Source organism: Chanos chanos, chromosome 2, assembly GCF_902362185.1.
Source record: "Chanos chanos chromosome 2, fChaCha1.1, whole genome shotgun sequence".
NCBI classification, from domain to species: domain Eukaryota; kingdom Metazoa; phylum Chordata; class Actinopteri; order Gonorynchiformes; family Chanidae; genus Chanos; species Chanos chanos.
Genome location: NC_044496.1, coordinates 44,197,182 through 44,213,623, shown reverse-complemented (window position 1 = coordinate 44,213,623; position 16,442 = coordinate 44,197,182). Strand labels below are relative to the sequence as shown.

The 16,442-nt window shown below is 38.8% G+C and overlaps 2 protein-coding genes across 3 annotated transcripts in view; both read right to left on the bottom strand.

Annotated features, from left to right (window-relative positions):
- rab28 (RAB28, member RAS oncogene family) overlaps positions 1–3,482 on the bottom strand; it is a 28,766-nt gene extending 25,284 nt beyond the window's left edge. For both annotated transcript variants that reach the window (XM_030766581.1, XM_030766582.1), the window contains exon 1: positions 3,408–3,482. In XM_030766581.1, coding sequence (XP_030622441.1) covers positions 3,408–3,482 — 75 coding nt within the window. The remainder of the gene's footprint in view (positions 1–3,407) is intronic.
- An 8,712-nt stretch (positions 3,483–12,194) lies between these two features.
- Positions 12,195–13,476, bottom strand: nkx3-2 (NK3 homeobox 2). Its single transcript, XM_030766779.1, has 2 exons — positions 13,074–13,476; positions 12,195–12,631 (listed from the first exon to the last, which is right to left on the bottom strand). Exons 1-2 carry the CDS (start codon positions 13,474–13,476, stop codon positions 12,195–12,197), a joined length of 840 nt encoding a protein of 279 aa, XP_030622639.1.
- Between the last annotated feature and the right edge of the window lie 2,966 nt (positions 13,477–16,442).

The window sequence follows — 16,442 nt, the reverse complement described above, 5'->3', positions numbered from 1 at the left end:
TAGACATTTAAGCAGACTTAAATAATAAAAAATATATATTTCTGTATGATAAAAGGAAACCCTGGCACTGCATGTATTGTGCAAAACATGCAAACTACGCCATACTGCATGGGGAGTAATACAGTATAGATTGCGGTAGGTAGTCTGGTAAACAGGCGTTCACACATCTCACTGCCTTCGTGTAATTTGTATGTGTGTATATGTGGCAGTGGGCCTCTCTGTCACAAGCCAAGAAAAACTCATCCCAACGCAATTTACTCAGCAAACTCCCCAATAACAGCAGACGGAGTGTCAGTCAGAGAGTCTGCCCAGCACGACAGGAGAGGTCCTATCCTCACAAACACACACCGCATTTCCGTTTCAGTTGGTCTAATTGTGTGGTGTGGTGTGGTGTGTGTGTGTGTGTGTGTGTGTGTGTGTCCCATCATGCTGAGGAAAAGGGAATGTTGTTTTAATACTGAAGACATTCATTTTCTTTCTGAAGTCTATGGAGCCAAGTCCTTTTTTTTTTTTTCTTTTTCTGAAATGTAAGCAGGAGGGGTATTTTAGTAGAGGCATTGAGGAAGTCAGGAAGCACTTAGCGTCAGAGCAGCACATTCATACTCAATCACTGGAGTCATCATACTGCCACTCAAGAGACAGACAGCTCAGGGTTGTCATGGCAATCACAGCACGTTACCATAAACAGTGCTGGGAGAGATGGTGTGGCTCTTTCTGTTGGCTCTGCTAGATAATCAAACTCCAACACCCACTCACACAATTTTATCACTATATATGACATACTTTTGTGGTCAACATGCCAAAACAGACTTTTGAGGATATTAGCCTGTTTGTGCATTATCAGTCTCAGAAAAGAAGCCATTTCATACTGACAAGTTGACTTTAAGGGCAGAGAGGGAAAAAAACAGAGACAGAATTCATGTATAAGTAAGACATGAAGAGCCATAATGTTCAAGAGCCTACACAGTCCTATGCTCACGTTTTATGAACTATTTTGTTATGGTAATTGCTTTTGAGCAAAAGGCTTTTCAGACAAAGTTCAAAATTGGTCATTAATCAGTTACGCTTGCCTGGGAACATGGATCAAACAGGTCTAACGAAACAGCTAACCCAATCATTATCATATTTACTTCCAAAAACTCAAAAAACACAGTACTGTCTAAAACATGCCTTTGTAGTGGCCACCTCTGCATCCCAAAAGTTGAAGCAGAAGCTAACAGAAAAAATAACGTTAAGTTACAATCATAATCCCACATGCTAATAAGTATGGATTTGTCATTGGCATTCCAGTACTTCCAAGTATACTGCACACAGTTCAGCCTTGCTGCTGAGTTGATGCTGTAATAACGTTTGAGAGCACATACTCAGCAAGAATAGGCTGACAATATTAAATATGCTGAAACATTTTGATGTCCAAGAGGACTGACAGTAAAGACAGCTGGCCACCGGCAGTGATTTTAAGCACCACAGAATAACCTACACCACTAAACACTTCTAGCCAGGCAGCTCAGAGCAAACATGTCTGAAAGCGCTGTGACAATTTTATAACGGTGAATCTGTGTGCCATTTCTTTACAGCAACATATAACTACACGCTTCGTCTCAAGCCGCTCAGAGAGGATGGAGGTCAAAACCATTACTGCTGCCTGTAGAGCAGCTCCCACTGATTCATATGAAGAAACAGATCATTACCACCAGACCACACACACATCATACATAGCTCTAAGACCCACACACTCTCACACATAACTCTCACAGATACACACACACACACCCCTTACAAAGGATAACAACATATAAAACCATAAACACACAGCTGTACCAACAAAAATACAAAACTTACAACAGCGACAAGGATATGCAGGCAAGGGTAAAGGTTTGGTTTTAAAATCTGTATGACTTCAAGATTTTATTTAAATATCATTGTTCACCTCATCAAATATAGAAAGTATCTTACATTTAGATTTCTTGTGATTCAAGAAATTACACAAGGTAATCTGACTTGCTGGTTTATCCAGAGTACACAGAGGATTAAGGATCCACTAAATTCAGTCATTTATTCCATCACATCTTCCATGCCAAGACTCTTGCCATTCCAACTGCAGCAACATTAACAGTCTACCACAAACACCAACCACCACTCTGTTGTGGACCACTGTAAAGACGTCAAGGTTTGAAGAGACAGTTGGTGCACTGCCACCTATTGTATGCCTCTGTGATTAAATGAACAAGTAAGCTATGGAATTTTGGCAACATTTAAGAAGACTATTACTTCTGTGATGTAGTGTCTTAAGTCAAAGATGTTTCATGCATGGTGACACATTCATCAAACTCCCGAGACAAAGGGAAAATCCCCATGGAGCACACAACAGGATTATACATAAGGTACAATTAATAGGGTTAGGAGCAGGTGGTTAAAGAGGAGGGGACTCAAGTCAGATTTAAATGCACAGAAGTAAGCTAACTGCTTTACTACAGCTGAAGAAATAAGACACTTCAAATTACTTTACTGAAGAGTGACAGTGAACTACCATTTAAGCAACAGCATGCAGGGTGCCTTACTGCAAATTCAAAGTCTAGAGTAGACCCAATAGTGACAGAACTAAATAAAGAGAATAGCCTACAAATGATTGCCTTTTCAATCGCCTCAGACAGCATCTTTGTCCCAGTTTACGATACCAGTCCATACAACTTCTCTTCATTTATTCATTCATTAAGGTCTTGTCATTATGTGAAACTTCGGTTGATACACAGATTGTGAGATTAGTCAGAGCTGTTTAAGGGAACAATGCATTTGAAGAGCTGCTTTGATCTTGCTAAACGTAGTGTGCTAGATGAAGTTGTCGACTGCTCTTTCATTTACATCATCCACAGGTCTGAAGCAAAATAAGACGAAGTGGCTTATGCTGCTTTACCGTTCTGTAACGCTCATTCTTGGAACGGTTTTGAGTGATATGTGCACGTACAGGAAACAAAGATTTATTTATCAACTTGTATCCATCCAGTGGTAATCCTGCTCGCCTTACATGTAGTGCTAGCAGTACAAGCACACAGCAGCAGCCCGAATCAGCTCACGAAGACTCATGTTATTTTAACCATGTTATTTTAACCATGAAGCTGTCTATACAGCTAATTTAACCGTAAAGCTTCCACCATTACCACCATTACAAGCTAACTTTAGCCATTAATATAATCTTTGGCATCTAAAAGTGAAGATACAGGGCCAAATAAAATGTACTCATAGACATAACGGATTACTTTAGAGCCGGCGTGTTTTCTATATATTACATTTTTGTATTTGCTGATGTCATAAGGACGGCGATTTCTTTTTCAGTCAATCTAATATCACTGCTGGTTAGCGAAGTAGGTAGTTAGCATCATTCTTAAATCTCAAAATCCCCCCCTCACCTTTCCAGAGGCTCCGTCTCCGATAATTACAATTTTCAGCTGTCGGTCTAGACTCTCATCCTCCGAGTCTGACATGTCTTTGGGATTTGCGACGAGATAAAATGAGAAAAACTAACGCAACTAGCTTGAACAATATGATGAGCTACCAGTTTCAGGAACCTCCAAGCTAATCAGATAAAGACTTGCACGAGCGCTAGGCAACCAGACGCCATTTTCACTCCCCAGCTGAAACACGGCACGTACCACTCTAAGCACAACATTGGTACATGTATCTAAGCAAATGTGAAATTGAAACTGATTTGAATAGGACTTTAAGCCTAATGCGTTTTTAAATCACATCACTAATTCTTAGACAAATTAAAGTAATCGTGTGTGACTGGTGACTTTTTCAGCTGGAAGTATTTGCGTAGCTAGATGGATTAGTCCTCATGACGCGTCCCCGTCTCTAAGGTAAATATTAACGCTCACATGGAAAGCGGAGGCACTGGTTGGGGGTCGAGGTTAATCAAATAATTTATGCAATACGGGACATATATACCCCATCGTTATCGTCTGGCCTATATGTCACCATTAATCAAATGTTTGCCACAAATCTTAAAGCAGCAGCAAACATATTTCTGTTGGTATGTTTGAACTTTACCTACGTTTCATCTGTCTTTTAGATGGTTGTACAAACTCTTCAGTGCTTCTATCCTACTTCATGTTAGTACTTAGGCTACTAATATCACAAAACTATTAGATCGCAGCATAAAATGCTGCCTTTTGTTTGATAAAGAGGCTCTGGCATAGGCAGAATTGCACAATTGTCGCGAAGAAATTACAGTAACTCAGTTGTCACTGACGTGAAATATGAAGTCGCACCCGCTGCCAAATTTATTGTGGTAACGTGTGACAGCAATCTATGTTTTACTGTGCAGAAAATAGTATCTATATGTATTGTGTGAGTACTTCAGTAGTTAGCCTAACTGTAGACTGTCGAAAGATGGAATTACCAACCCCCGAACTCTGCCACACACTAATTATCGTCAAACATCATCAATTGTCGTTTAGAATCCAGGCAAATACGGGTTTTAAATTAATCGAAGCGACTTGTTATCAGCAACCCCAAATGCATGCTTTCAAATTTCTCATATAGGCTACTTAAAAGGTTTCATAAATTTTGACCTCCCTATTACTTAGAGACCAAATAAATAACCAAACGGTAGCCTATTTGGTTGACTCTGATGAAACAGATAGGCTAATAAGCAAGCAGTCCATTAACAAGTCCCGGCTTCATATTTTATTTGCACTCGAGCCACCATCAGACCTTTTTTTATCCAAAATAAAAGTTACAGAAGGAGTGTTAAAATATGAGCTACGCTGATAATGTTGTATGATAATAATAGATAACATATGGATAGCAACGTTTGTCTTGAGACAGCTCATACGCGGTGAATGCCTATTTTTTCAGGTTAATTGCGCTTTACTTTTGGAGCTCTTCGAGAGATATCTTGTGGTCTGAAAGTATGTGGCTGAAGCTCAAGGACGTTAGGATAGAGATGATGACAAAGAGAGGTTGGGATAGAGTTAATTAGAGAGAGAGAGAGAGAGAGAGAGAGAGAGAGAGTAACCAGATAAGTTGTTAGAGGACATTAAGTTCGACGCGGTTTAATTTCACATTCTCAGATGTGCAAGACCGGGAGCTTGCAATCCAACGTTGAATATTGCTGAAATGGCATACATAACTAACTAATAAATGAATGAATCTATGTCCATCCATTTGTATTCATTTTGTTGATCTGTTAATTTGTAGTCTGATTCTGGGTGTATGCTGAACAAGCTGTAATTATGTTCAGGGTTAGAGTAAGGCTGTTTAAAGCTGCAGATAGGCTGTTTGAGCCGTAAAATAATTTTTGATTCTGTAAGACAGGGACAACGTAATTAGGCCACTAACCATGCAAAAATAAAGAGAATCGAGTGTTTCCTTGTGAAACTTATTTTGGTGGCAATTCACACCCACCTGATTCATGCAGCGATGTTCGGTAATGTTAACAATGTTAACTTAATTTTTAGACCTTATGTCAGCTAATTCCTCATTAATAGGCAAACACTGGCATTTCTACAGGAGTCCTTTAATTGCACTAACTCATGGAAACATCCTTTCTGGCACGTTCAAAACCTAAAACAAAATGTGTGTCTTTTAGAGTCAAAGCCTTTAAGCCGCATGCTGGTAATTGTTATAATCTGATGGACTGATCGTTACTTCAGATGGTCTGGTATCAATCAAATGGTTTGCTATCATGGTTTGATGTTATTGAGATATAGCCTTATAATAGCAAAATCATAAACGTGATTTCCATTTTATTGTCAGTGAAATATTTGATGTGTCTCCATGAACAGCTCGTTAGAATTTGGATAGTCACTGTTTAGTTTTAGTTTAGTTTTATTTAAACTTTCATTTCAGTTAATGGTGCGTCATGCAGGCCCATTTTTGGTATCGTCTCAAACAAATGTAATGCCATCAAATTACAAAATGATTGTGCATCTGAAAAATAATGTCGCGCACAGACAGATTCAACGCTAGAACTCAAGAATACGCAATTTTACAGCAGAAAAAGAACAATGCACTTTGATCCCTCAATATTAGTCCTCTTGTTTGTGATCTATGGCCCGTCATGGCATATTAAAAATTTCACCTTTCGAATATTTCACCATTGCATTTAATCAGCCAATCTGACATATCTGATAACATATCCCAGTGTTTTTGTTTTGTTTTTTGTTTGTTTATTTTTTGTTTTCCTCTGTTTCCTTCTGTTGTACGTGGGGGAGCTAAAGTAGGCTAGTTTAATGGTAATAATACCATTTACCATTGTTATTTGGCATTTACTCTTTTCTTTTCCCCATTGTCAGTGTTAATGATGATGCCGGTTATTATTATTATTATTATTGTTGCTGTTGTTGTTGTTGTTGCTGCTGCTGCTGCTGATGCTGATGCTGATGATGACGACGATGATGTCGTCGTCGTTGTTTACAGTCGTACTGTGTGTAGAGTTAATTAATAGATAATAGAATTAAGATTTCATTTTACTGAGATGGGCAATTTGGCATTCGACCTCCCAAGCAAAGATCATAAATATTGAAAGGTTTGACACTGTCGAACTTTGTGCATGGAAAGCCAATGAGATGATTAGTTAGCCTGTGTACCGCGGCTTAATTAAATCTGTACTTAGGGAAAACGTAAAAGACTTGGCCAAATCTTTTCCAATGAAAATATAAAGTAATACAATGAAATGCATTGAAATACAAAGCACTTTTTTGGTTTGAATTAAAATCTAAAATCTGTGCTGCTGCTTATCTTTAAATTTATGAGTTGCTAGATGTGGAGGTCGAGAAATGCACATCTCACTTTTAATTTGAAGTGTACCTACCGTTTTATCCGGCACCTAGTCCACAGGAACCGTTCCAAATATCCCCTCACCAATTGAGAAAAAAGCCCTCTTCAGTTTGTTTGGCCCGAAAGTAATTGCACATGATCGGGTGACATCTCTAACACTACAGCAAGGGTGATGGCGAGGGGGTTTAACGGCCCGAGGTTAACACGCGCTCCGTGGATAAGGAACACCTGCTAGGCATTTCCACGCGCGTCCACACAGCTGTGCGATTCTCTCCCACCCGCATTTTCAGAGACATTGGGACATATGCTTCGCATTATCACAACTCGGATTCTGTCCTTTGTCCACATTTTCTCGATTACTTTATTCATACATTGTAGAAGTTGAGTAAGCAGACAAGTTTTCGTGCAGGTGTTAGTGTCTGAGAGGAAGGGTGGGTTTATTCGTAATAAAGAGCTTGCCACGGCTTAAGAGACTCGTCTTAATGATGGTCGGCAAGTTGAACACCGTAAAACACCATAAAATAGCACTATCCACACTGAACAACAACATGTGTTTTCGCTTTTGAAATAGTGCAATCTCTTTAAAAATGTGTAATTTAATTAAGTATCAGGCACTGTTGCGCATCCATTGCAAGAGCAAACATGTGACCCGGAGATTTTGAATGTCAGAGGCGCATCGTCTGAAATGCCAATTTTCTCCCATTAAATGTGAAATGTGATCTAGAACAACAACTGGCTCATGTCTCCCCTTGCGAGGGAAAATAATTCCACTGATTAAGTACCATTATGCATGTCAACCCACTCTATTAGCGTGTATAAAGAAATTGCCCTTGACGTCCAAAGTCTTACCAAAAATATACATGCGTTCACTGGATAGTATAAAGGTGTAAACATGGAAATGACTATATGACTATACAATGTAAAAGTTCAAATCTTTTGTCAATAAGCATGTGTCCATCTTTCGCGTCGAGCAGTAAAATTTTCCTAAAAGCTTAATTGTGATGCTGCGCGTATTTTAACCAACATGACGCCTGATAAATGATGCGCCTTCTCGTTTCTTACTGCACAGCTGTAGGCCGGAACTCACAGAGAAAAGTACAACTATAACCTTAATTTAACATAAATATGCATACGTGTGTGTGTGTGGGGGGGGGGTGTTTGTATTTCCTTTATTTTAAATAGTTACAAAGTTTAAAAGAGTCACACGCATGCGTTTGTATTATTACATGCATTCCATGGTTCTTTCATAGTAAATAACAACACAGCTTCTCAATGCCCGTTACTGTGAAAGTGTTAAGGTGAAGTTACATCTAAGAGCAATTTACTGGGCCCCGTACGTCATTGTATCAGGACGAAATAACTACAGAATTGACTGGCACGATGGATTTGCTCTTTCCTCACTTGCAATGTATCTCCCGGAAGCTTTAGCTATGACGCCAGGTGGATTTCTATGGAAAATTAAAACTAGAGCAAAATCAAGGCTAGGGACAACGAAACAAAGGTAGTCAAACATTCTTAATAATCAATGCGCCCCAGTGACGTTGCTTTTCATTAAAAATCACTGATTCAAACGACTTTATAAAAGACATTATTTCTAGGCATAAAGGAGCCGCAATTCAACACCAGTCTGCTGATCTGGCGATTTCAAGATGAAGATGACCTTTTAAGGAGTTTCAAAGCGAAAAACGACAGCAAGGAACGCTTGAAGCTGTTGGTGATTTTATTAATGACGGCGAAAAATTGAATGAGTTCAGTTGCAGAGATACGAAGCAATTATCCTGCTTCAGATCCCTCTTGCAAGCATGAAATCATTCATTACGGTGTCTCACTGTTGCTTCCCTGGCTGGCTATAGTAAAAGCACACAAATTCCGTTTGACAGTCACATAGAACTGAGACTAATTACTGGATTGATTTTACGAGGAATACCAAGAGGACTTAGCCTACATGGTGCTACTCGTCTGTCTTAGAGGAAAGTTGTTTATTCGGTGTTGAAATTAGTTCTAAAGCTTTGATCGCTCAGTCCATTGTCATTAACTGAAAAACAAGCGAACTACCATACGAGCGGTAATTTAGTTGTGTATGTACTGGAAAGAGTTTCAAAACAAGAAGGTATTCAGATGTGAAAATTAAAAAGTTTTGTTGAAAATGTCGACGCACGAATCTCTGTCCATATATTCGTTTTCCATCAGGCCTGGCAAACTGTCTCATTTAATGATCACCGTCTTGACACCTGGATAACTGTAGCGCTCCAAAATGAGCGCCAGACAAGGGCCGCCGGTTCATTCCAGGAGCCTTCAGCTGAGATTATTTTTGGTAGTCAAGAGTGCTACGTTTGATGGCTTTGTTACTCACACCCTCTTAAGTCTTTTCAAACATGCTTTTTACAATTTGCACAGAAATGTTTAATTAGTTCACATTTTGTCCCATAGCATCGCGTACCTTTAAAGAAGATGTAAAAGTGATCAGTACCAAGAAAGCGCGCCAACAGAGTGTGAGCCTGTTTTTTGACTGGACCTCATTTTATTTAGATGTCTCGCAATGTTGTGATAACACAAAAAGCAGAAATAAGAACCACAAAGTAACCATCTCTTGTAAAGAAATTCGTGCCGGGTCAAAGAGCAGTAAATGTTGTCTGCTAAAGCTGCTGCCTTGTGGTGAAAGGTGGTGAAAATGCCGCTTGTTCAGTCTGGCCCTGTATGGATTTGTGTACCATACCAAAGGAATTTTTTATTTTACATTTCATCTTCTACATAATCACAAAACGTTACACTTCCATGTGGGCTGTGCTGCTTCCATGACGCATGAAATTATATCAGTTTATAAAAAAAAAGCAACCGAGACAGCAGCGATGAATTGTTGGTGTAGCTGTTTGCATCTCAACCATCCAAAGTTCACAGGAAAGGGCGAAACGTATTCTTTTGAAGAGAGAGAGAGAGAGAAGGAGGGAGAGAGAGAAAGAGAGAGAGAGAGATCTATCCCGCCCTGCTTTTGCGATTTTATCCCTCACAAAGACTTTCTTTGATGGCACTTCATCAAATCGATTATACTTTGGAGTCTTTTCTATAGCGCTCTATACAAGTCTAGAGTGGTTAAAAGGGCTAAAATGTTCATGAAAACTAGCAGGCCAGGTTGTGTTTCAGATAGGGAGGGTCCGCCGTTAACCATGTGAACTAACTAGCAAACAGTTGCCTACTTATCCAATTATCCACTTGATTGTTTCCAATCAGCTATTCTAGATCTACAAGATCACAACGCAGATAGCTCTTAAAAAGGAAAGTAATCCCTCATGAGTTACTGGTGCGAGGTATTTCTGTGTTCAGAAAAGAGTGGGAAAAAAACCTTTTCTAATGTACAAAACAGCACCGGGTAAACAAGCCTTCATTTTCGACTAACTAAATGGTATGCATGATAGGTCAGTGGTAATAATGCATTACTACTGAGCGCAGTAATAGTATATGCCTATTCGTTTTGAAAAAGACAGAAAAAAAAACATTTTGTTGCTGGAAATAAATGCCGCACTGATTAATGGACATGGTTGTGATTTTTTTTCTTTCATTTAAACGTTTGCAGACATATGAGAACTGATCGACTATATGAATCGGACCATTTTCGTTCACAATCATAACGTAGTCATAGGCTACATAAATATGATTCCAGTCGTTTTTCTTTTTCTCCACAGAATTCACTTATCTGATCTTGTTTTTGTGTATGCGTGTGAGTAAATCGCTGTGGTCGGCAAGATAGGTCAAAGGCCTTTTAAATCATACTAGCGAGTTGTGTTGAACAAATGCCCAAGTTGGTATTTTTCTGACAGGTGATAATTAGACATGTCGTATCAAATTAGCTGATTCATTAAATTTTGTATATTTTATGGTCAGATATTTACTTATTTGTTTGACGTAAAAGGATACTCATTGTAAATCTACAGAGATGTCGAATGGAAGGCCCGCTGCAAAAAGCAGGCCTACGATGATCATTTTATGAACGGTCTATTCTTCTTCTTCTTCTTCTTCTTCTTCTTCTTCTTCTTCTTCGTATTATTTTTATTCTTATTCTTGTTGTTGTTGTTGTTGTTATTGTTCTTGTTGTTGTGTTGGTGGTGGTGGTGGTGGTGATTGTTGTTGTGACTGTTCTCATTGTTCTGTTGTAATTGTTGTTGTTATTTTTGTTGTTGCTGCAGCTCCTGTAGCTGCTCACTTTTAAATAGGCCTAACATAATCAGTCAGAACTTGTGTCAAACATGTTCAGTCGTTTTGACAGCGTTTTGTTTCTGATATGTTAAAATGTCATAACTCTGGTTATGTGCTATTAATTGTTTAATAATGAATCACGACCAGTCTACAGGTTCCAGTAACTGAGAAAATCGATCTATTAATTGTGTAGAATAGTTGATTAACTGAATTAGAATTAAGATTTCCAAAGGTTAACAAATGGACACTAATACTTCGACCTAAAAGTAGCCTACTCCATTAAATAGCTACGATATGAGGTGGTATACATAATTTTTTTTTCTTAAGTTCATTCCATGTGTATCCTAAGTGTCTAAGTAAGGGGTTCTGTACGTCTGTAGCAGAAATGATGAATATTTGAAGTGAATAGATATACAGACCAAATTTTTGTAATCAGCCTCCATGTTACGTAAGACTACTGAAAATCATAGTTTAGATCACAGCTAATCACTCTGCAGACCGGCGTGAAGACAAATGCACTCAGGTCAAAAGCCAACCTTGAACTTCCTGATACAATACTACTGAAACGAAAGTTGCTTAAGATGTGTGTGTGCTTTTTTTCAAGTAGGCCTGCGTTAAACGATGAAGAGAAACACAGTTAGAAATATGCCTCATAAGTGTTTAATGTTTGGTTTCTCTTTCAATAAACAAAATTATACTAATATGAAAACAGGTACATGTCGAGGTTTCTTGTTAATGTTACGGCTCACTTACATTGGTTTTAAAAGTTCAAATCAACATTTCCATCTTATAATAAGGTTACACTAGTGTGAGAAAGTGCCGGAGACTCTTACCGTTACCCTATAACCGTAGCAAGCAAAAACACAGCTCTATTCACAACGTCACTGGAAGTGCTTTTTCCAAGCGGTAATAACAAACGGAAAAGTTCGTCGGCCCCCTGAACCGCTATATGAACAGCATTCCATACATTCTGAAACAAGGGCTGTCTGGTGACGTTATACTATCGACCAAAGGTATGTTCTCTGTCATACACACACATACACACATCGTGGGGGCAATTCAAAACGAAATATTGGAAAGTGTTTCTCTGGTCTCTTCTTTCTTTCTGTCTTTCCTTCTTTCCTTTTCTCTTCTTTTGTCCTCTTCGTCAAAAATCATTCTTGAATTCAAAGCAAATGATAGTCCTGTGTCGTTTGTGGGAATAAATATATGCAACCGAAGTGTCACTGGTTTCCAGTGCAGGCAGAAAGAGTCCATGCAGGCAGGCAGTATGCGTATGGGTAGTAGTAAGACGGCTGAAGGGAGAGAAGCGGAGGCCGCAGTAGTTCTCCAGGATTGTACTGTCTCTGGTCGTCCCGCACCAAAACTTTCACTGCCACTTTTTTCGCAGCCGGTGCTGAGGCCAACAAATCAGCAGCCATTTGTCGACGTTTTGTTTTGTACCTACGGTTTTGAAACCATATTTTGACCTGGGTTTCCGTCAGTTTAAGGGAGGCGGCCAGGTCTGCTCTCTCGGGTCCGGAGAGGTACCGTTGATGATTGAAACGTCGCTCCAGCTCGAAGACCTGAGCGTGGGAGAAGGCTGCCCGCGAGCGCTTTTTCCTCTGTTTGGGCTGATCCAAGCTCTTCTCGCTGCCCGCTTCATCTGCGTTGTTCGAATCTACAAAAGAGCCGTAAAACGTTTAGTCCAAAATAAATTCCTTTTCATATGATTATTTCTTATGACTGCACAACACTCTGCTCCAGTGGCATAAATAAGTAGACATAAATGATGTCTTGACATATACATTTTCATTATAATGTATTTATTATAATGCATTTATATTAATCTGTCGTAAATATACTGGGCGAAAGACAATATAGGGCAAAAATAGCGCGTTGTATCTGCAAGTTGATAAATGTCTGAGGAGGCTTGCAGCCCACAGGACGACTAAATTCGACAAGAAAGTGAATGGTATGTATGTGACGTTCATGCAGCTATTAGCTATGTCATGTTAGCTTTTGTCAGGAGTGCGTGTTATCTATGAAATTTTGACAACAGAAAGCTCGTATTTTTGCACTAAAAGTTCGGCCGTGCGCACAAATTTAAGAAAATGACTAACCCGAGACGCCTGCAGAAATTTCACAATCACTAAGTTCCTTTCCGTTCTCCACAGCTGTGGACTCATGGTCGGTTTCGTCCTGAAAACTTTCGTCCAAAGCGTCTGAGGCCGGTATATCCTGGTCCTTCTCGGACTTGCAGACAGCGTGAGTTTTGCTGTCATTATCCTCACTCAGACCAGAGTCCGAATCGTAGCATTTCTGGTCGCTGCCCATACAGGCTCCCTCGTCGCTTCTGCGAGGAGATGAAAATTCGTCGGACGCTCCGTCCATTTCCCCAAATATTTTCCAACAAGCTGTTTTTGAAAAGCACACATCCAAGCCTTTGAAGTGTCGACCATCCTCTTTTTTGTTCAGAATAGCTTGGATTGAGAAAGGCATCAATGAATTGCTGCGAACAGCCATTTTTAAATGTTCAGTCTTTTTTTTTTCTTAAAAGACAAAAAACACAAGAACAAAATAAAACTATGTACTCCAAATAGTATTTACACTACATTCAGCCGTATTTTACTCCTCCAGTCGAAATATTTTTTTGAATTTGCTGGTCTCTCATGGTGTCCCTGTTTTATTGTCAAATGAAAAGCGTTTTTGATTATCCTCCGGTAAGCGCTCCTCAGCCACACTCCTAGGCAGTTGAGAGTTTTCTCCGTTTCCTGTGTCTTTACACACAGAGCTACTATCCCACCTCACCTGCGACTCGAACCAACCCCTCGACTTCTCCTATTGGCCAAACGGGGTGAAAAGTCATTCTAAGATTGGTCATACTAAACCATGACGTTTCGCGGCACGTCCGAGCACCCGAAATTGGGTTCTTGGCCCTTAACCCTTAAGTATCTAGCAAGAGTGTTGCTCCACTCGGAAACTGATGAAATTCTTGTGCAGTTAAAAAAAAGAAGAAGAAAAACCTTAAAAAATATATTTAGAAACATCTGTGCATTTTCTCCTTTTGCAAGAGTGAGGGGAATAGTGACATCGCAGGTCAATTGCTATGAGCAAACAGGCGACAAAGTCTCTCGTTTTGTCTCATTTAAGTGGCGGGTAAGTGTCGCTCTTGAACACATATTTACGCTGACATTGTTAAGGTGCAATGTTCATAATTGTCATTGGGACAAGGCTGCTCCCATAGACTGTTAGTCTGGACCAGTTGTCAGCTGAGATCATCCCATACTCTGCGTTTTGTATGTGTCTTTAACTCGAAAATGCACAAAAAAAGCACATTTTACAACATTTTTTTTCATTGTGTTTCTGTTAATTATGAATTCAAATGCGTTCGTCATTTTGTGAAAGTGTGGGTTTGTCTATATTTTAACAACTTAACAATCTCACCATATCTACAACTACTATCTGTCAGATAGACATTATTCGTAATCGATATACCCTTCGTGTTATATTTAATACGCTATAAACCATCATATGAGTTTCCAAACTCCCGAGGCCTCAACCTAATTCCTAGACGAACGTATGCGAGTTCATGTAGATATCGTTTCATCTTTCCATTGAGCATTAATATGTACAACGACAGAAATTTATGTGAGCTAACTCATGAGCGCAACAGGACATAAAAATCATTCATCCGATCGTTTAACCTTCATTAACTATTCAAGTGATCATTTTACTGCTGACTCTATGCTACAATGTTTGAATGATGTCAAATGTCTCTGTAAAATGAGTTATTTCAAACAATGAATTGGAATACACTTGAATGAATTATTATTCAAGCCGTCCTTTGATCACATATAGTAATTTGTGATGAAGTTGTATGTATACGTGTAACCTCGACAGAATTATTATTATTAACATTGTTATTATTATTATTGTTATTATTAATAATAGTAGTAATTGTAGTAGTCAATAATACGATTATAATGTTATCTTGAGAGGGGGGGCGTGATAAATTACTCACGAACACCTCTCATGAAAAGGTAACTGATCGAAGAAGTCGCTCAAATTCATTTGGAAAGAATTATTAAGGACTGGCTTTAAGAAAAGTGCCCACTGACAGATAGAATACAAATTTCTTTTCTTAGAAATTAATCTGAATTAACGTGGAGACTGTTTGCAAGATCTATATTTAAATTTCGATCGGGAAGAGGATAGAAATATCAGAGCGACTTTTCTAACCGTCACAATATTTTCACAGCGCATAGAGTGCTTAAAACATGAAGTTCAAATTTAGGGGGGTACAATTCGAATTCGATCCAAAAGTGTAGTCTTTTATATATTAATTATTTGTTGATTTGGAAAACAGTTAAATATATAATTTATCTATTTCCTATTTATGTTGTTATTTACGAAACAAATAAATCATTTACTGCGTCTCGACTGTCCACTGATACCGGTTTTCTAATATTGCTCTGTTTTCACCTGTCTTTCACAAACTATTTATTCCTCAAACCGCACTCACTTCATTGTCTTATTAGTAGTAGCAGCAGTAGTAAGATACATTAATTTATATTTCAGTAAATTATACAGGAGTCTGTTATGCGTTAAAAAAATATATTTAGAGTGATAGGAGCAAGCAGTATGTCTTTTCTACCATCTAGTGGCCTCTCTCGGGTGAGAAGACTATTCTTGGGATACATCATTTCAATCATTTAGAACACAATGATCCTATAGAACAGTATCCTGACAAATATTAGATTCTACAATCAGTGTGCGCAGACATAAAACAATCATCACTCTTTCATATTTTTCAGTTTAAAAACTGACAGATAATGACTAAGATCATGGAGTTTTGAATATATAGTAATGTGGGTGCTTAATGATATCTGGGGTGCAGATCAAATACACTGATTAATTAGTGTTGTAGGTGTTGCTGCTGAACACAAGTCTACCAGTCTGGGACAGAGGTTTCACTTTAGGCATGCAAGTGGTTCATCCCACTGGGTAAGAAACTCATTTTCAAAAAATTGCATATCCACACATACTATCACTAGATCTTCACATCTGCTATCATTAAGCTATAACGAATGAAAGTTTCAAACTGTTATTCAATATGTCAAAGAATTTTATAATTCAGACTGGACACTCATTCTGAATGATTCTCAATTATTCTCATTCTGAAGACATTGTTTTTCATTCTGTGAGACACACTACTGAGGATTAGCCACCACAAACAGACAGAGAGAAAGAGACAGAGAGGGGCAGATAGAGAGACAGAGGCAGACAGAAATGTATGAAGGCCTAACTCACAGAGGCCATCAGTATGATGTGGAGCAGAGCTGTATGAGTCAGGCGATGTTTTGATAACTGGCCTGTAAAGACTAATCGGAGGGAAGTAATTGTAGGTGGCAGGAAATGTAAACACAGTTACAGCCGTCTGGGGCAAAGCTCGGACAATACACCATAAATAGTAAGTGATACGCAATAAA